The sequence below is a fragment of the Liolophura sinensis genome, chromosome 8, assembly GCF_032854445.1.
Source record: "Liolophura sinensis isolate JHLJ2023 chromosome 8, CUHK_Ljap_v2, whole genome shotgun sequence".
Classification (NCBI taxonomy): Eukaryota; Metazoa; Mollusca; class Polyplacophora; order Chitonida; family Chitonidae; genus Liolophura; species Liolophura sinensis.
In genome coordinates, this window is record NC_088302.1 from 48,148,711 (window position 1) to 48,171,248 (window position 22,538).

Below are 22,538 nucleotides of genomic sequence, written 5' to 3' on the forward strand. Positions count from 1 at the left end.
TTCAGTTTTGAACAGTCACGGATGCGAACAAATAAACCACAAGTTTACGACAAATTGAATGTGACAACAAATCAAGTGGCATGTGTAAATTGAAGCGCAGTGCAATTTGAATTAGCAGTAAATGAAAAACACGAAGCACTTTTTATGTTCTATTAAAACAAAGTTGCAAGATCACAAAAAAGAAGAAAATAAAATAGCGACAAAGAGAGACGCCCCTCTTAATTCAACGTTTGGAGCTCATGCAATTACCTTTAACTTAATCCCTGTTCCTCCTCGCTGTCGTGAGAGTTCAAAATTTTGTTTAATTTCTACACATATAATTAGCTGTCCGTTTTCATGGTTTTATCATAGGACCTGGCCATAATTCTGGATAGAGTTTCTTGCCATTTCTGAGCTGATGTCACAGTGTCCGCAGTGGTCAGGCAAATAGGAAATGACGGTCGCGTTTGGCCCAGCAAGGAGGAGTATGACGTTGGGGTGAGAGAACCGGCCACCGGGGCCCCGACCATCCTCTGAAAGGCGCTCGGGCGGTCAGGCCACGCGAGGCCCCCTTGGCCAGCGGAGCTAGAAATTAGGTGGTTAGGAGCAAATGGCATCCCGAGTCCATTAGTGAGGAGAGTGGGGGGTGCCGTGTGGATCTTTATCACGGTGGGGGTCCCGTCCCCATCGGCCCCTGTGTGTGGCACCTGTCTTGCACGGCTGAGGTGAAGATCCAGAGCGGACTGATCACCATCCACGGAGTTTCCCTCAAAGTCCTCGTCGCCTTTGCTGAGGCTTGAATGATCTAATGTTTCGTGTCCAGAATCTGGAGAGAACTGAGAACTAAGTTTGTCACTGTGAGAACTGCCGATTTCGTCCGTGACTACTATTTCCGTATCACTGTCCTCCGCGTTTTCCCGCGTGCCACGCCTGACGGTTAAATCTGCTGCCACAAACGTTTTGAAAGCTCTCGGGGATTCCGTATCGGGAGCCAAGAGACTTTCCATGTCGAACAATCGCCTTTTAATTCCCGTTGATTTTTTAACAATGCCCTGCACACCGTCATTTTGCTGCATCGCCTCGGGGCCTCGTGTTTCGAGGGGCCCAGTCACCGATGCTACTGGCAGCACCGTAGTGGACACCAATGCGGCTGTGTTCTCTGACAAACCTCCATCAGCAATCTTGGGCTCCTCAATGGCGCTTTCACTGCTGGGTTTGTCCTCTATCCAGCTCTCCCGGTTAGTATTGGTCGGTGACGGACTCGGGCTGTCTTCATCATCTGGTACAGACAAACCCAAATATTTTCTAACTCGTCTCTGGGCACGGCGTCTTCTGAAATCCCCTTTTTTAAAATCTTCGAGGTTGGCCGGGTGGATAGCCCAGTAATGTCCTTTACCATTTGCACTTCGCCCAGCCTTAATAAAACAATCGTTCAAAGACAAATTGTGACGAATGCTATTCCTCCAGCCAGGCCCCCTGGTTCGGAAATAAGGATAATGGTCCAAAATATACTGATAAATGTCGCTCAGAACCATTTTCTTATCAGGGATGCTCAAAATGGCCATTGCGATGAGTCCAATGTAACTTTGGCTGGGTTTAGGTTCTTCGTGGATGAAGTTGGCCCGGGGGTCGTGTTTAGCATACAGGTACAAGTGACGAAAAGGGTCGGCAGTGTTGCCCATGGTGTGGTATGGGGGCAATGTCGGGTAGCCTCTCAGAGCAAACTGTAAGTTCAGACGGCTGCTGTAGTCGTACACCTGTGCCCGATGAAAATCCAGGGTACTCTGGCCAACTCCACCCAGAATGGGCAGGAGTGGGGCAGGATTGGGAACCCGTAACCCAAAGGGCATCATGTTAGCTGTTGTGTTACTGCACATTGCTGGGGTCCCTTTGGCAAGATCCATACAGGCTGGCAGGGAGCAAAACTAAAATCAGTCCTGTTTTTTTTCTCTTTCTCTCACTAAAATCGACGTTCGCAGTCTGTACGATAGTGCAAGTTGTGTATCGAGATATTTGCCACAACAGCTTATAAACTGTTACACGCAGTGGAGATACACCGAGATGTCAGAAGGCCGAAAGCAATGCTGGCATTCTATTGGCTGTTAGCGTTGGAGATGTCATGCATATTCATCGAAGCATCTGTTGGTTTTGCTGACGTCTCAGCAGTGGTTAACACCCCCGTCAACTCCCGCTGCGTCGCATTCGCTACTAATCCTATTACTGTGTAATGGCGTGAATCGATCAGAACGTCACGTCACCCTCCTTCTAACATCAAAATCCAAATAATGGATATAATCAAGGCTAGATTTATCCTAAAACGCAAAGAGTAAAATTTGCCATTTTATACATGCAGTATGGACAATAATGGCAATTCATAAACGTAAAATTTGTCGCGCATACGATTATGCTTTGCAGAAACCTGGGTTGTTTGTTAAAATTATTGACATTTCAGAGAGAGCTCTGCAGGGTGCCTCTCTTGTGCAATCACGTATATCGGATTGTCATTGTAGACATGTATTTGTATTTTTTCTCACTTAATTATGATCTCTGATCAGTAGGTAGGAGCACTGAGGCACAGTTGTATAAGCTCACAGTGGGGTGTGTTTGTTACAATGATAGTTTGGCGAGGTCGTGTTTATGTCATTAGGGGACCACCGATAGAGACCAATTGATGGATCTCTCCTGGGCTATTTACAAACCGGCCTTCCATTGGACGAGACAAAAGCTGACACCTCTTCTGTGAGTGGAGGAGACAAAAGACCTCATGTCAGTTTCGCTCAAACCACCAGCCGTCGATTACTTACTGACAGGTATGCTCTCTGGAGGAAAACTTCACGCCTTAACTGTGCATGTCCAACTGTCAACGAACGATCACCGGAAAGTGTTCTCTCCAGCTTGACCAGCCATCGGCCCTGAATGAAAGACAGCGTCCAAACTTGACCACCCGGGAAATCCATTCATCCCATACCTGGCGTGACAATGCCACTTCTAAGGACCGTGCAGTCGATCAACAACAGATTACATTCCGATGACAAATTATTTCGACAAATAAACCCTGCCGTGACTTGTAAAAAAATGCAAGTAGGCCTACATACAAGGAAATGTACATCAATGGCCATTTTCAACGTCAAAACGCAAAATTAAATACCGAACTGTAAACGTGTGAAAGAATTCTTGGTCAGGATTCTATGGGAAAGAAGATCGGAATTTTGAACGAGAGACCACTGTACAATGGCAAGCATTTTATCGCGTCAGCAAGTATAATAATAATTCTTATATATACAAATGACACCCTGAGAACATGTCACCGTAAACATGAAGAAAGCACGCATAGACCTGTATATAGTTTTATTGAGTGCCGTCGCTGACATATTATTATAATATATATAAAACAAAATAATGTTATTTTGCAAAATCTTTAGCATATAGCTGATTCACGATAAACAGATTTTAAAAAATTTAAATTCATTTTGGATCATGATTTTCATTTATCCTTCCTATATAACATATATCACGATAAAGAGAAAGTCATCATACTGTGACAAGTATACCTAGAAGTCGTAACGAATCAAACTGCAATGAACATCGTTAGGTCATAGCCAGATTAAAAATTGCGTACATGTCTGTAATTATACATTGTATATATATAAAACGTCTGTATATATACAAAAACTTGTATATTTATTTTACGACACATAAGGGTACAAAGAATTTACAAGATAAATGCAGTAAAGTCTCCACAAATTGACTCCACAAACAAATGTACCTGTTGTCTGATTACAGTATATGTTACTATCAAGGCTAATGCATATCTAGGCACATTAGATGTAACTGTACATGGTGGGTATTTAATTTGTACGTTATAAAATTGAGTATACTTAACAATCTTTCAGTCATATGGCGACGAGGAATCATTAGATGTGTGTACATATATTGTGTCTTCTTGCATGTGGCAGGGCGAGTCTATGCCACCAACGTGCTGACGTCACTGAATATCTTACGACACCGGGAATAAAAAGTGCTGTATGAAGTACAAATTAAATACACACCATGTAAAGTCACAGCTAGATTTTGTATATATTCAGACGTTTTATACATATACATATATATACAATGTATAATTACAGACATGTACGCATTTTTGCGTGTTTGATCGTATGCATGTATGTTGATATGCTTGGGGCTTAACGTCGTATACGACGTCGTATACATGCACACATACATACATACAGCACTTTGGCTGCTAATGCGGCTGCTACTGCGGTTGGTTCAAGTCCAGCTCATGCTGGCTTCCTCTCCAGCCGTAAGTGGGAAGGTCTCTCAGCAACCTGCGGATGGTCGTGGGTTTCCCCCGGGCTCTGCCCGGTTTCCTCCCACCATGATGCTGGCCGCTGTCGAATAAGTGAAATATTCTTCACCAATCAAATAAATAAATAAATACTGAGCTGCTTGGCATACAAGGCAATGTTGAATAGGACTTTACGTAAATCACAAAACTACTCAGTTGGCTGTATACTATATATTTACAGCCAGATGGTTGCTTTTGGGGTCAACACAAAAATACTGCCAGAAAGTATTGCTGTAAAAATACATCATTTTTGTTTCTTTATAGTTTATAAAAAGAAATCACTTGGCACATGTTATTATGTATAGTTAGTCTGTTCGTCACCCATTCATTTATTCAATATTTCGTTCTTTATTCTATTTTGGTTACAATATTAATTTTATATCGAACATATTTAGGCCTAAACGTGCTTTGTGCGACAGTGTAATGCACCGTTCTTGAGGCTTATGTTGAACTGTGCAGAATCATCATTTGGGTTGAACTGTGTAGAACCATCATTTGGGAAGGTGTTATTAATAATAGGAGTATCCTCACTGATTTATCATCCCTGCTCGACTTGGACAAACTTGAACAACAAGACGTCCAAATGTCTAGCCCTTAAACACACCCTTTACTTAGTTACATTGAAAAGTCAAAGGTCAAAATTGAGAGAAGCTGGTGTAAATCAAAGGTGCATGGTCTTCGCTTTGTGAAATGATCTGATAATCTCCTCAGATAGCTATAGTGCCTCTTAACGCGGTAGGGTCTTGAAACCCGATCCCCACCCATCAAGCCCTACCCCCGGGGCAGGGACACGTTTTGGCACGTGTCAGGAGACTTAGAATGAGCATGCGCTATGTTAAGGATGATTTACTGACTCTGATTAAGACATGTGTGTTTTGATAAGAACAATGAGAAAAACAGCGAACTACATGTGGATAAACATTGAAAGTTACCAAAGAATTTTTTTAATTATACTTTTAATTTTTTTGTTATACTGCAACAATAACAATCACCAAAACGAAGCCTGTGATTTCAGTAACTTAGCACTATTAAGTTTCCAGCATTTTAAAAAAAATCTTGTGTTTTGGATTGAAATAGAATGAATACAGGCAATTCAAAGTGGGAGGTTAAATTAAAAACTGAAAACTAAACCAATCGGAATTCTTTATAACATCTTTTATCTGTCGTCCAAAATGTACTTATTTTATCAAATTTACGTGATCACAGTGATTTTACGCGTTTTTTGCAGAATTTGCGATACCATAATGTATATAGCAATCCTCACTTTCGTTTTCTATTTTCATTTTAAAAATCATAAACTATCATATTTCATTAATCGACAATATGGGACCTTCCTGCTTTTTCACAGAAGAAATAAACGCGTGCTGTACAAGGGGCACATTTATCCACCTTCAGAACAATTTGGATCATTTCTAGTTATTGTAACCGTTATTCATAGCCTTAACATAAAAGCAAGCCAATTTCAATTTTTAACATGTACATGTAGCCCTTAAGAAGTAAAATTTATATAGTTATTGATACTTTTAGAAGACCCTGACACCCCCCCCCCCTTCAGACTATTAGGCTATTAGACTATTAAAACCACGTGGAAATATTTTTGGTTAAATTGCAGTAGAGTGTTGGTTAGGTGATGTTCTTATCCGAATAGAGTTTGAGCAAGCGAGAAATGTACAGATGCATTTTTTAAACAGTGTATACCTTCTTTGTTAACACGATATACTCAAAACAAGTACAATTGCGAAGTCACGGTTTTGGTGTTTGTTCATGCGTTCACATGTGTGTTGCCCTGTCGCCAAATTAGCACGTTAACTATCATTGCCTACGTACAAGAGTTAACAACTGTTAACTTCAGAGAAAATCTCCAGGAACAACAATAAGGAACAATTCTATATACACTGTTTTGGGTTAAAAAAAGATATCATGGCAATCTGTGAGGTTGTGTTACACACGGGGTTCGAAAGGTAGAAAAATAACCATCGAGCCCTGTATATAGTATACATTTATTTGTTTGTTTGTTGCTTAACAAACAAAATTTTTCACTTATGCGATGGCCGCCAGTATTATATGTATGAAGGAAACCGAAGTGCCAGGCATAAACCTCCAGCCTTTGGCAAGTTACTGACGGACTTCACTATATGTGAGGTACATGTGTATGAACACCATATTGGACAAGTAGACAGTTAAACAATGCAAACGGCCACGCGAGTGCTGTCCATATTGTCATTACCAAAGACTCCACAACTAGTACAAATTTCCTGACCGTTACCCGGGTTTGAACCCTATAGTAAGGTGGCATGCAGGAAGCCGTGTAGGTGGGTGTGGTTTTCCAGTGTTCGATTCCTGTACTAATCCGGGCCGTGTCGATGAAACATTACTTCCCAAATAGGATTAAATTATGCATCTATGAAAGTTCTCCCGGCAATTTAGATTACAACATAGGGGGATAAGGCCTAAAGAGATCTGAATTGCCTGAGGTATGGAATATGAAAGGCCTATTTGTCTCCGTGTTAATAGGATTAAACCATCTCCAGGTATATAGTCCTTCGGAACAAGATCACTCATAATCGGCATTGATATTTGCCTGTACCACATGCTAAATTACACTTGTATTTACCACCTCTTCTTTAAATTGTGTCTGAGTTATGTGTATAAATAAGCCTCTGTTAACAAACACACATCGATGTGTTTCATATATACACGTGTTCACAGACAAATGTGATGTATATATGTTTACTGTTTAGTAGCAAAACGAGTGACCATGATTGCATATTACAGTTTTTTCTGATCACTCACTGAGAGAATGAAAAACGATTTACTGATTCACTGAGGCAGCATGTATATAAGAGAATCATTCCGCCATACGATGCCAATAGTATTTTCTATTAAAACGTGAAGAAAATGGTAGAGAATGAAATATCAGCGGGATGTATTGAATGTGGTGAGACACGTGAAAACACGTTATTGTAAATTGGATTACTGTTATGCGTCTATTTTTGTTAGACAATTTTGACTTAAAATATAACGTACAGTCAAATGATTGAATTCTATGACTGGCTCTTTTGACCTCTGTAGACCTATTTGCCAATGACATCACGCATTGGCTTTCACCACAAACGAAGTATTTAAATGTTGGAACATCATGTTTATGCGCGTGAGCACACATTTGTAAACATTAAAAGAATTTCTTTCTTAATAAGAAAAAAAAAAACGTTGTACAGGTACACTGTATGACAGACCAACGTTGTACAGTTGCACTGTATGACAAACCAACGTTGTACATGTGTACACACATGTGTACGGACATGTGTACAGACAACGTTGTACATGTATGACAGGCCAACGTTGTACAGGTACACTGTATAGCAGATCAACGTAGTAAAAGTGTAATGTATGAAAGAGTAACGTTGTACATGTGCGCGTTATGACAGACTAACGTTGTACAGGTGTATTGTATGACAGACAAACATTGTACAGGTGAATTGTATGACAGATTAACGTTGTACAGGTGAATTGTATGACAGACCAACATTGTACACGTGAATTTATTTATTTATTTGATTGGTGTTTTACGCCGTACTCTACACGTGAATTGTATGACAGACTAACGTTGTACAGGTGAATTGTATGACACAGCAGCGAGTGGGGGGATCTGGCTATTCATCGATTAAGATGACTTGGACATAACACTGAGTATGCGACTTCCAATGTATTTTATTTACATGTAGAAATTTACTTCACTTGTGCTGCCATCATACTAACAAGAAAAAATGCTCTAAAAATGATGATATTCCAGTTATAAGGTGACCGAGATAAGATGTACATCTCTGACCCCTCGTGGTCGACCATCATCGCGAGCGGACTGTGAACAAAGAGCGTGTGCCCATCTCACCGCTCCCATTCACCCCCACCCCGCCCCACCGTTATCCACTAGACCCGTCTATTGTTCATAATTTACACCTGTCCACAGGCGAAGTTTAACGTCAGTTGACTGTAACAGAACAAATAGGATCGTTGATTAATTCATATCGTGTACTGCAGGCTTACCAGTGCGTTATACAAGATCAGTGTTAACAATGGATGCATCCGCAGAAAATAATCCGGGTTTGAAATGTCTTTGCCTAATGATTTCCTGATATCCGTCCGACAATTTCGTCCATTTAAAATAAAAACTGATTTCCAGACTACACCGGGTATACCTCATATAAGCTCTTTGGACAGCTTCAGGCGAAAGTATATGGCAATCATGTAGCCTATAGGGAAATGATGTAGAATTTAATTAATTAGACAGGGATGAGTTAATTATCATGTAATCGACGTATACAATGTAACTGAATATATAACACTGTATTCAGTCAACGTTAGGTAAGTTAGAACATTTATATTTCGTTAATTTCGATATATATGTGTGTCTATGCACATGTCACTGTTATGATTTTAGTATTTTAAAAATGTGCTAGGGCCCTGGAATACAACATTATTGACTTTATGTGAAAAATGAAAAGAAAAGATTTAAATATCTAGTTATACTCCACAGCATCTTCAGTGTGACAGCAAAGCCTATTGAAAATTAGTTTCAATCTAAAACACTCAAATAAAGTTCTATTACATATACGCAGTTGAAGCTGACCTAATCCGTGTATAGTGGACACACATGGTATAGGCTAACTGTATCTTCAATTTAAATATTCTAAAAAAGAAAAAAATACTTTTTCCAAATTTTATAAATACATACTCAAAATCAGAAATGTTTATATCAATAAATTATAAGCACAACAGAAATTAATATTACCGAAACATATATAACCCCAAAACAACTTTTAGGTAGTACACGATATATCCTATACTATATTAGTAAATTATGTTATTACTTTATTTCTTAATTAATAGCCATGCTATTTTATACCTTTTTATCTATTTGTACTATATAAACTTGATTTTTTTCTCGATTTGGACCATGTACACCCAATACCTTTGCAAGTTATTACGACTTCATATTTTAACCTACCTTATTATATTTCGGTAGGTGTATTTGTATGAAGGATAGATGTATTTAAGTATAGGTGTATTTGTATGAAGGATAGGTATATTTGTATGAAGGATAGGTGTATTTGTATGAAGGATAGGTGTATTTAAGTATAGGTGTATTTGTATGAAGGATAGGTATATTTGTATGAAGGATAGGTGTATTTGTATGAAGGATAGGTGTGTTTGGGATTATCGCAGGAGTAGGACGTTTGAACTTGACGGTTGCATGACACACATGTGTGAAGGGTTAGACTACTGGATGTTGGCCAGATCTCTTATCAACAGTGTGACGCCCATGTATATACCTGTGTATAAGGCGGTCCCTCCTGAATGTCACAGAAATGTGCTCACATGCAGCTTGTTCATCCATCAAATAATATCACTAAAGATGACACACGGAGCGTGGGAGAATGTGTTGAATGATTCTATTGTACAAAACATTTTAAATCCGGGAAATACGAACCTCTTATCCACAATGACAGGAAGTCGATCTCCAGTGACATGTCAGCCGAGCCAACTTACTGATTTCCGGATCTCATAAAAAGTCGTGTCTTTGTGTTTCAATAATCTTCATACCCATCTCTTGACATTACATGACATCTTTTTGCCATAAAATCCCTCGTGGCTAAAACCATCAGTTTTCTACCGTCCCTTTCTTCATTTGTTTCCAGTCTTTCTCCCCCACCCCCACCCCTCCGAGACATACTAGTTAAATACACAGAACATTATTGTGTGCATTTTAGAATGTGGATGTAATCACGATGTTCATGTTATATAAATATATAGTGAAAATTACTGATACCAATTTTATTCACCAGTTAAAGTTTCTTTGCAAATTTACAACTTTTTGAAAAGGTGAAGTCCTATCTTAGATTTTAAAAGAAAGAAAACAATATTGTCTTTACAAGTCAAAAATGACTTTGCCATACAATATATCAGGCGTACATATAGAACAAATTATCGATAAGCGAAGGGTCTGATAAAGTTGCAGTCCATTTCCGTATCTTAATACACATAAAATTCCTGTTATGAATATTTTAAACAAATATTTAGGTCCCATACAGAAGACGACCCATTCCCTACGATACGAATTTTGATATGATACACAGATTACTCAAAAGGTATGCCTAAAAGGCTGGGCGTCAACAGACATTTTGTCACAAATGTAAGGAAAAACCTGTCCCAAGTACAATTATGCCATTCCTTCATATGTGTTGTAAGCCTGTGCATACCCATTTACGAATTCTATATGGAAAATTGTTGTAAAGCGTATGAAAGAGGTTATCTGCTGACTTCGCTGGTAAAACTTTAGAGGTTATTTTGAGTCAGAGCACAGAATAAATCCATTTTGTATACAGCTCATTCTTCTAACATGTGCGGCCACAGTTGACTTAGGAATAACCTTATTAATACGTTTATGCGTGTGATATAAAATAATAAAATCACGGTGAAATTAACATTTTATAAAAAATTGGAAAAGTGTGTGCATCACTTTATCGAAAATACAGAAGACCAAAGTTCTTATATTAATGGGAATGTCCAGGGGCCGGTCGTTCAAAGGTGCCCTAGGACTCAATACCAGGTTTAACTTTAAGCCAAGTCTTCAGTTTTGTACTTGGCCGTAAAATAATCGTGTAAAAGTGTATTAAATTTGAACTAAATCGAACTAAATTCATTTGGTCTCCGTACAGCTGTATTGGTTGAGGGGTTTGTTAAAATCGTAATATATAATATAACCTAATACTGGTATCAGCTAATACGCTTGTGAACAATCTGGATCCTGTTACTTTGGGCAAATAAATATCAGATATAACAACCAGGGTTTTCTCTTATAACGAATAAATAAGACATACCCAGAGTAAATCAAAATTAAACAAATAAATTGTTCGGTAATTCAGTATAAACCAGGAGTAAACAAATGAACTGTTCCGTAATTTACAAAAAAGTAAGCACAAAAAGTAAACAAAAAAAAAACAAAAAAAAAAAACGTACAAATAAAGTTTAAGATTAGAATATAGCATTGGTAAATATACTACCAGGCAGATATAATAAGTGTTTATTATGTCTTTATTGCGATATTATTTGTCATAGTTTACACGCAGAGTTTGTATATGCCCAGCTGTATAGTTTGTATTCACTTTGAAAATAACAAGAGGTCTTTCTTTTCCCCTGAGGCATGCGTAATTCTGTACTGTATAATGACGCTGATATTACAAATAATGTCCAACTGTTAATTAGACTCTGGTATTCCAAACACTGTCCAGCTGTTAATTAGACGCTGGTATTCTAAACACTTTCCAAAGCGTTAATGCGGATAAAATCTGGTTTGAAACAGGGCTTTATACCTTAATCTTGAATATAATACGAAACTGTGAAGACTAAGTGTGATCACACGTATGCTAGTTTTGTTTCCTAAAGCCGTTGATGGTTTCAAGAGACCTGACGTTCGGTTTTCACCTTGGTCGCTGCATGGAGCGATCGATTCTTGAAAAAATACAAATATGTGAAAGGAGTCTAGTCCGACCACCCAGAAAGCAGCCAGCCGTTCCTGGTAGAAACATGGGTCACTTGAGAGGTTGGAAAGAGAGAGCAAAGAGCAATCATATAATTATCTCAGCGAGGACCCCTTTCAGCCCGTGCCAACACTTGTAACTGAAGGACAGCTTTCGTTGACAGAAGCCCTCTGAGCCTTGCAAACCCTGAATGGGTCCTTCCGGGACTTCTGGACAAGACTAGCTGATTACCTACATATCATATAGAGCTTGTAAGGTCGCTTTACGCACCCAGTGCCAGCCCCACCCATTGTTCGCCACCCCCGAATGTTGTGTCGGTTTTTTGGTCTCTGTATTCACAGGAGCCATTGTTGTATTGTATGCCAACAGAAACAGCAGTTGGCGATAAGACACACAGAAGAAAGGCCATCACAACATGCACTGATTCCAGGCTTTGTTACACTTTATATGACCGACAATGAAATAATGAGAGTCTTCCAAAAGGATGAGGTGGCGTCGACTAAATGCCATCCCATGTGACCGCCCCATTGTCAGCAAATTTAACTTCCATCCTAGTCGAAGGTTTCATTTACTGTCGTGTGTAGGTTAATTCTTTATATATCCTTGCGTGTGGTTCTGAATGTAGGCGGTGTTATAATGTAATTTTAATCAAATTACGAGTAAAAATTTTACATTAGTGGGTGCAAAGATAAATTGGCCGAAGAAATAACTGATTCAACATCCAACGGCAGTTATATAATGATAATGATGTCAAGAATATGTTTGGCCTTGACAGGAACTTGTGACTACGTCGAACAACAAATGATATAACATGAAAAATATAACATTTATAACAATAGTTTGAAAAGGTATCCATGAACTAATATCTTGATGGTACGGAAATCCAGCTTTCCCATCTTTACAATCTCCTTACTATTGGGGATAAAATCTACGGAAGCCAGTACGACAACACAACAGAGTTTTTGTTATCTTGTGCTGCCTTTGGTGCAGACTTTAGTGAACCTGGATCACAACATTTTTCCCTGGTGACAGTTCTCTTTCTTGTGAAAGGTTGTAACTGATATTGCTGCTGTACACGCTGAATAAATGCCAAAATATTTAAAACAACAGCATTCGCGCTGTTATGCCCTGATTCCTGTGTTAGATTATAGCTGCTTTTATAAATTGTTCTTTCTCTTCTGTTCTTTTCTGATAAAATCTGTCATCTTGTTAATGAAAAACAACGATGTATATATAGAAACTGTTTTGTGCATGTGAAATGACATATTTACGACAACTTCTTCGCTTCTGATGATACAGTTGTTCTTTTACCAAAAAGCGCAAACAAGATTGGATACACTTTTGTAACATACTTTCTCTATTTATTTTTGTCAGTATATTTACGATAGCTGACCTGATGATTCCTGTAAGTTATCATGTAACATGATGAAGAACATATAACTTGTATGGTTCATTGTTTATGATTTTGTTGTTTAAGGAAGTCACCTAGCACTTAACCCCGTTATATATATGATCAAAACACCTTAGATCAGTCGTTGCCTGATATGTCTACAGTAATAATGAAATTCTTCTAAGCTATGTATGTTAGGATATTAAATACAAATACAATCGTGCTAAGTTATTATCATGCATGCCCATGTATTTAATATTCACCTCATTTTGTCGTATAGGACGTGCTTTTATATACACACTCTTTGACCATACATATAGCACTCAAACCTAACGTTAAAAGAACGATAAGGAGTCAGTTATTTCAATTGCACTATTCTGTTTTTTTTTTTGTTTTTGCATTGATTAGAAATATGCATAATATTTAACTTTAGATTCTGTTTCTATTAGTTTAAAATTATTATCGTCATCATACAAACATTTTTACTGAAAACAAAATGGAACAATCGTAAGCACCTCGACCTTCACACTCGTTACAAATATACTGAATTTTTTTGTGAATTTAAACGTGTAGTAAACGTACGATAAAAAACAACGAAACATAAACATAATACATTTTTTAAAGTATACAGGTGTATATTTTGGAGGCGCTGTGCTTGTTCAGTCACGTAAGTCATCTTTGTTTTTAGTTAAATATTGTGTGTGCGTGTGTCTGCGTGCGTGCGTGCGTGCGTGTAAATAAGATTTTTATTTTAAGGTTCATATCACTAAGTTAAAACTGAAGAATAACCGCATCGGAATTTTTTTGTTAGAATGTCAGTGTTGTTAAAAACTAATCACTCAGTACCAACTCATATACAGATAAAAGATACATTTGCAATGTTTGTTACATACTTCCATCATGCACTAGCCACTCTGTGAATGCTGTAATTCTAAGTAAATTAAACGGATGGTCCACAACATAAAAATTTAAAAACATATGTTAGTTTTAATGCATCGTTTCATGTATTGCATTTTGGTCTTAACTTGGGCATTAATTGGGCAATGTCAGTGTTATATGCATTCTGGATTGCAGTATTAGATACATTACATATTTTGGAGGTCAATGTTATGCACTGTATGTATACTGGAGGTCAGTGTTATATACAGTATGTATATATTGGGGGTGAATGTCTTATACGGTATATACAGTATATATTCTGGGTGACAGTGTTATAGGTATTGTATATATTATGGAGATCAATTTTATATACAGTATATACACTGGAGGTCAAGTTTATAGTATATACTGGAAGTCAGTTGCATACATAGTATCAATTATTGAGGTCAGTATTACATGCTGCATATATTCTGATGATTTCTTGTTACATAATTCATTCCTTTCGTGCAAGGCAATTTAACTGGTATTGATAAAACACGAAACGAAGAGTATACCAACAAAGTAACATATATAGAGGTATAAGAGGTGTAATATGTGATTTCGTAACGAACGATGTCGTCTGCATTAAGCGTGCGCTTGTTGATTTACTTTTCTGGCACATTTTGCATTTTCCGACAAACTGTAAATATTGTTCATCATTTCATGATCAGCAAAACAATATCCTGTTGGATTTAATTCAGAAATCTGTGTTTGTTTGGCTTACTGAATTGTATAAACTGGAAACTGCTCAGAAGCCCGTCGATAATCTATCAGTTGTTTTCGAGAAGCGAACAGCGGGGGAGTGGAAAAGCTCATTTAGGGACAATTTAAAACCATTTTGGAGGACAATAGCGAACAAAAGGTGTACTGCGGGGCGAGTTGTTAGCACGCCGGCTAAACACGCTCTGGAACCTGTGCGAGCGAGGACTGGGGCTGTACAGAAAAAGGTAGGCACGATGGCCTGTCATGTATAAACGACATTACCGAGGAGAGGGGCTGGAGGTAGATCGAAGCAGACAGCACGAGTCCATCACTGACTCAGTGTTAAATGTAATAAATCAACACAAAAGAATTTCCATTAAGCATCAGTTCCAGCCAAGGAGTAATTTTCCGTCAATTTTCGATGTTTTTCCAAAGCGCTAGGTCGTTTGTCCGAACTTGCAAGATCGAAAATATTTGTACAACTGGCTAACCGTGGGAAATCACCAATTACCTCTGAGAGCTGGAGAATTGACAGTTGTTACGCAGGAAGAAGACTGCCAGTGGAAAATAATATAATTATACCACGTACAGCGCGAACCACTTCCGCGCTGGCACTTCCGGTGACTCTCTAGCCTGCTGCAGCAGTGCTCCAAACAGACGGGAAGTGCAAACTTTTAATCTGAAAGACCGAGTCCCACGTTCCACCGTGTTGCTCTGATCTACCATTGATCCATGGCTTTGACAAAATTCGCCAAATTGTTCACGGTCTGGAGGAGCTATGGCAGGTCGCTTTACTCTATAACCGTTGCTAATATGTCAATACGTAAACCCTCACGTATCACCGACCACAGACTTGCCATCGACTTATGTTTTGTTATAATGGGTCGTTTTTTCTGGCTAAAATAAATTTAGGTTTTGTCTCAAATCCACGTATTGAGAAACAGAGAGATTGTATCGTTTTAGCATTAACTGGCTCACAAAGCACATGTAGTCCCTTGAATGTTTTGCCGCATCTCAAATCTAACCTATAAAGTGGATCTTGATTGTTAGTGATAAGCCAATGTACAATAAAATAAGACAAACCGACATTTTGTAATCCACGAAATCAAGGCTATATGTATCTTATCGGCCATACATTTTTGTTGAAAGTAAAAAACTGGAAACCAAGAAATGACAGAAAACAATGAACAAAAATTAAATATTTACATCTGAACTGGTGAGTAAATATATATTTAGCTAAATTGTTGATGAAGCCTGATCCAGAATGAGGATATAATGAATTTGGTATTAATGTGATTACATTATTTGCCTTGAATTGCTTAAAGTTTTTCTAATTCGAGATTGTGTATGGTTTAGTGCAAAATAATAAAAATAGCAAATGAGATAAACGCTATGCAGTAACACGACGAATGGCATTAAGCTCTTGCCTGCACGAAATGTATGGTTTTGCTTCACCAAGGATGATCTAAATATTGTTATGAACAATATTGTTATGTGCTCAATTTTGGCATTACTGCTCTGGTTAAGGTTGTCAGAAAGCAGTGTGGATACGGGGAACTCACCACTCTGAAATATCGTTTTGACTGATCTAATAAATTATGTACTGTGTTCTCTTTTAGTCATTATATGAGACGATCACATGGCGCAACATGTCAGGAAAATATTATTACTCACTAGTAAACTTATGGTTAAGATTTGTGAAAGGAAAATTGAAGGCAAACACCGGTTTTGCGTCAACGGCTGCATAAGAAGCCTCTTCAGGATCGACAATTTTGACAACATCCCCGTGTCTATATATGCTATATGTTTATAAATATAATATTTTCAGTTATGTTTTCTGACAGATAAATGTAAAACGGTTTGTAATTGTTCACAGGTTTAATTACCTGACTCTTTTTGAAAGGACACTGTTTCCTAAATTTGGCGATTTTTGCTAAATTTTCCTAAGTTTCTGGTTTTTATTCTGTGTTGACCATTCTAGTTTTCGAACCACCCACCTGGGATCTATGCACCTATAATCGCCATACATATATGCCAACCGTCTACGCCATTCAATCAACAGTCAACCCACAAAAATAGGCAGTAGCTGAGCAGTATACTATACATGTGGGGGAACATATATGAGTCAGATGTTGATCAGAAACAACACTGCTTACTTAACTAAATATATCAGTTTGGTTGATGTCATTTAGAGAGTGGTTTAAAAAAGCAGCATTCACAAATCTGCAGAATTATTGACGTTCAACTAAGGAATTTTGGGTGAGTGGAGGACGGGGTGCACGGACCCGTCGTTGTTGGTAAGTTCGGGACATTGGCTGTGTAAACATCTTGCTCGTTTTATTCCGGACTCATGCGTCATACTTACTTGTATAAGTCTGCAACTCAACTGGTACATACACATTGGAAATAAGAAATGTACAATCTGTACTTTCACATTGAACTTACGACAAATATCAAAATTTGTCGATACTAGACGTTGTTAAACCACTGCAATAAGAAGTATATAACTTTGTTTACTATAGCTGCAAAATTATTGTCACAAACTTCTGTAGGGCATAACTTATTCAACTTCTTTCTAAAAAAAAAAGAATTTATGTAAAACAGCTTGTTGTATTTCAAATTACACCAGGCAAGACTTTCTGTTATACAGCATCCATTTCTGAACTTTAGTTTCTTTCTTCTTGTTGTTTTTTTGTGGTTTAGAAAAGCTAAACTAGACTGTTGAGATATTATGCTGTCCACCAGTTGTCAAATACATACGTATGTGACGAGGAGTGAATGTGCTCAAGTTCATTTGATTTGAAGCCCATTCGCTCCCAACAAGCGAAGCGCTCCCAACTCCTTGTGCTAACCCTATTTCTCCATAATTATTTACCCCTACGCTTTGTGAAAGATTTACGCCCTTAATTTGTTTCGTGAATTGTTCGCTAGAACCAGTTTTCCCCTCATTCCATACACCTATTTCAGTTCACTGTGTCTAAAACTCTGTGATTTTCACTGAGCCTGTAGGTGTAAACGCATGCCGACCACACGCAACTCATTGGCTTTATATTCAGTAATATCGCTTATTTAATTGGGAAGTTATATAATATATATATATATATATATATATATATATATATAAATATAGATTCAAAATGAACACACGCCACTCATTGGCGTTATATTCAGTACTATCGCTTATTTAATTCGGAAGTTATGTATATATTTTATCTTATGAATATGTATTCAAAATGAACACAAACGGTATTTATTTACTATTATCGTTTCTTTTTTGGCATATTCTTTTTTTCGGATCTTCACTCAACGTTTGACCTATTGCATATTTGGTTTGGGTTTATCACAAAATAATTTAGAGAAATTATTCCCTTTCCCTTTTCAACTCTTGCACTTCATCTACTTTTCCCATGAAATAGGGATTTGAGTGGTCAACTTCAACACCCTGATTTAGTGTGATGCTTCGTCGTCACGATCCAAGAATACCGGGGGTCTCAGATCTACAACCGACGGACTGAAGAAAGCGAAGAGGTTGATAATTAATTCAACAAGGCATGTTGGTTGGAAATGGTCGATTTAGATGGTGGATACAGACAAAACGTTAAATTCTTTAGCGGTGAAATAACCGAGTTATACGAAACACATTATTTCTTAATACGTCAGTGTGCGTTTTATCTGCTGTGGGTAAAGACGCGAGTGTGGGGCTGTCGGAGAACATTGTCTGCTAGGACGTATCCCTTGGGGACAACTGGGGGCTTGATTGAATCCGACGGCCCACAGTCCGCTGTATAGCAGCCGGGTGATAATATTGGCAAAATGCTTAATGCAAGATTTTGATCACTTCTTGATTCGATTTTGATTATTACTCGGCAAAGACGTGTTATGAAGCCTGCTCTGCGACCGCAACTTTTTGCGACGCTTTCACGGAATGTCGACCCAGTGGCTTCCCGTCTCACAAAGGCAAGGTGTGGAGGTGAGCAGGTTGCCATGATCCCAGCGCTGCTTATTGAATGAGTCCAATCCTGGGGGTAATCGCTTCTTTAGCAGGGATTTAAAGGTCTGCTCCGTGTAAGCTCGAAATTTGATCAATCTGTCCGAAGAAGCAAAGAAAGCCAAAACAGTCAGGGACTCGGATGTAGTCTGGCTTTGTCAACTAGGCGCGAAACCTAAAGCAGTTATCGATGCCACAAGCCAATTCGATTTTTAAAAAAATTTATTACGACTGTGAAGTGGGTCAGTTAATTGTTTTTGTTAGATTTTCAAGTGACTTGTTTGCCCAAATATTCATAGATCCTTTTCGTGTATATTGGCACTTTACTTTCACGAATTACTATTCAAGCAATAGTTTACTTATTGAGTCATATTAGAGCAACAAGTTTAAGAGACATGATGGTTACTGAATATCCAGCGACTCGGTTTCGGTAATACATCCAGAAAATGTCCCATGCACATCGTGACACAAACTATCTGTGTGTTAAGACTTAAAGGCGTTACTTTGCAAACAGAGCGTCGATTATAATCATTGTGTTTGAGCAAGGTTTTCTTGCCAAAAAGGCTCTATTCAATTACCTGATAAAACTAAATGCAGGGGAATATAGCTTGAGGCTGTTCACTTTTTTTTATAACTATAGTGACGCTGTGATTTTTTCACCAGCTTCTCGAGTTCCGCTTGCCAATAAGATTTAATGCGTGGTGCTTCTAGAGATCAAAGGAATTAAGCAGGAACACATTTTTTATTGGAGTAGAGATACATTAGGGAAATGTCATAAAATCTAAATCCACAGGTAAAATACTCGTTTCCCGCGGTAACAGGTAAAGCACACTAACGACTTAATCTTTTGTCCGCCATAGGGGCGGTCCCCTTCAAGATTCAATCTCCCGTCTACCCCCCAATTTTGATGGTTATCAACTAATTTTCTTATCTTTGAATTTCAAAACTAAAAGGAGACTCGTGTCAGTCTTGATAACCTGAAATTACCCCTGGCGAAAAGTCAAAGGTATGTACAACCTCGGCGCACGACTTAAAATTGGGTCAAATAATAGGCGAGAATGTCAATGCTTATAATCTGATAGTATTCGTGTAGGATGCGTTTATCGTTGAATACACGAGGTAATAGGACAATAGAAGAGGTGACACTTTACGCAGTTCCCTGCTGTCTGTTTGGTGTTGACATTCTCTGACCGTCTGTTGACACTGAGAGAGACTCTCAGCAGGATAATCAGAATTGTCAAAACACAGAAATCTCAAGGAGCCCAAGAACTGCACAAAAAGATGCCATACCGACCACGACATATATAGATCGTCAAGAAAGAAAGGATTGCGTAAAACTTTAATTATATTTCGATAATTCGATTTGATCCCAAATATTTAACATCACGCCATATGATTAATAATATTGAAGGACAAATCAGTCAACAGAAATAAATAATATTTGAAAACGTAGGCAAAGATAAGCATTTTCCATGACTTCTAAACAGGGTTTCAATATACGTTTATGTCTTGTCTTCCATTGTGAAATCTATATAGAGTTCCATATTTGGATTGTGATGCGTTTTCCATGCATACACTGTGGTCTTAATTATTTTATTCTTAACACAAAATTTCTTGTCACTTATAATTTTAAAAGGCGTTATATTTAAGTATTTATACGGCGGTATATCCACCACGTACGGGTGAGCCATCATACCATTTACGTATATAAAGGGAAAGTGTTTGAAACTTGACATCGTCCACAGTTTTAAGTCACAGAACACTAGTTTATCAACCACAAGACTGTTTTTTTTAGAACAGTTCAGAGCAACTCTTCAGTTCAGTAGAACACTGATATATCATGCATGTCGAATGAAGTTCGTTTTTCCCGCCCCTGCATAAAAGGCGTATACCTTTGAATGAATTCGAAGGTAGAATTAATCTGTAGAGTTTAAATTTCAGTTGAGAATGAAAGGGTTCAATGCAATTTGAAGACAAAATATCCTGCATTGGCACATTGGTAATTTTACTGTTGTATATGATTTTATGCTTCTGAACAGACATTCGTACACTCACTGTCAACCAAAATAATCTCAAGGTCATTTCTCGAAACAATGTTTAACACAAACCACAAAAGAACTATAAGAAAGTAAATGAAGTACGAAATTAGGACCTATTCATGCAAAGAGAAGAAATCAGCTATTTTCAATCATGCAGGAAAGACGCAAGGTATGTTCGAGGCAAATTAGTGAAATCAGTATATTGTTCAAATTTTGTACCATGCTAGTACATAAGCTGTAAAATCAAAATATGTACCTCAGTTGCGCTGACTGCAACTGTCCATATATCAAACTTGGCGATCTAATTAAACACCATGCATATACATCTCCATTAATAGCTCCCGGCTTAATATTCCAAGCTTGTACTATGCTGGTATATAAGTTGTCGATATAACTTGATGGCTTTCTAGACTGTCTATCTTGCTTAGAAGACTTGTTACACTGGGTGCATGTCTATAACAGATGATATTTTGTTTTTCGACACCTCCAAGGGTTTAGCACATGTCACCGACAAGGTGAGAGATCCGCAGAGACGACGAATTGTTAACAGACCTAGATCAACAAGGTGAAGCTACTTAACACATGTGGAGAGTGTGACGTCATTTGATGATCAACCCAACAGGGGACATCTAATTGTTTCTACTCTCGTGATTGAAGTCCACACATACTGACTGGCGCTTAGATCATTGCGCTTCAAGGAAAACATCATGGAGTTGTGACTAAGCTTATACACAACACTAGAGATATAAACATCATTCGAAGGCCAGAATAAAACAAAATGCACACAAACAAAAAAACATGCTCATAAACTTTGGCTTTTGCAAATACATGTTACAGAAGCACACATTTCCACACACACCATGTGTAACGCGTATTTAACGCATGCATGTATCTGTACTCACTATGTTTTGTGTCTGTCCAAGAATTTTAAGCACAGCATTAGATGTTCGTACTTATAGCATCAATAATCTTCGATAGTCACAAAGGCCACTTGAAAATTAATGCCTATTGTGTAAAGAGTCGGGGATATTAGCCAGTTAAAGAGATAATGAAATAAAATTAATTACTTAATGCTATGATTAGCTTGCGTAATGCAATTCAAGGGTTACATCAGCTATACGAGCAGCTGACGTGGGATGTAGCTTGACTGCTCACACCAATGGAAACCCTACACTGCCTATTCTGTTCTTCACACCTGCCCCTGGGTAACTCCGGGGTTAACTCGCGCGCGGGGGTAATGGGTTTACAACACTCTACTTTCTTGTTAGATAACCAAGCTCAAACAACGGCGTGTTGTCATGCGCTAAATTTGCACGGTGTTCGACCTGAACGACGCAGAGACAAGGGAGCTAACCTTAACGTGAGATGTAAAGCTGGCTGTGGAAAGAAAGAAATTTGTTCTGCTCAATTTATTTATTTATTTGATTGGTGTTTTACGCCGTATTCAAGAATATTTCACTCATACGACGGCGGTCAGCATTATGGTGGGAGGAAATCGGAGGAAACCCGGAGGAGTCCGACGAAACCCCTGTTCTGCTCAGGAAAGCAGAGTATAACACGTTCCACGTGCTCCTCTCAAAGCATTCGTGAAATTACTCGACCTTTCATATTGTCACTCTTATCAGGAATCTTATCC

General features: G+C 38.2%; 1 protein-coding gene across 1 annotated transcript; it reads right to left on the reverse strand.

The window, feature by feature from the left end:
- Nucleotides 1–320: 320 nt before the first annotated feature.
- On the reverse strand, nt 321–1,856 carry LOC135474067 (forkhead box protein J3-like). The gene has a single exon (XM_064754065.1). The coding sequence runs from the start codon at nt 1,854–1,856 to the stop codon at nt 321–323; it is 1,536 nt and encodes a 511-aa protein (XP_064610135.1).
- Between the last annotated feature and the right edge of the window lie 20,682 nt (nt 1,857–22,538).

Bases quoted from the DNA above. Each gene is read 5' to 3' on its own strand.
- LOC135474067 (XM_064754065.1), bottom strand. From the start codon at position 1,856: ATGTGCAGTAACACAACAGCTAACATGATGCCCTTTGGGTTACGGGTT.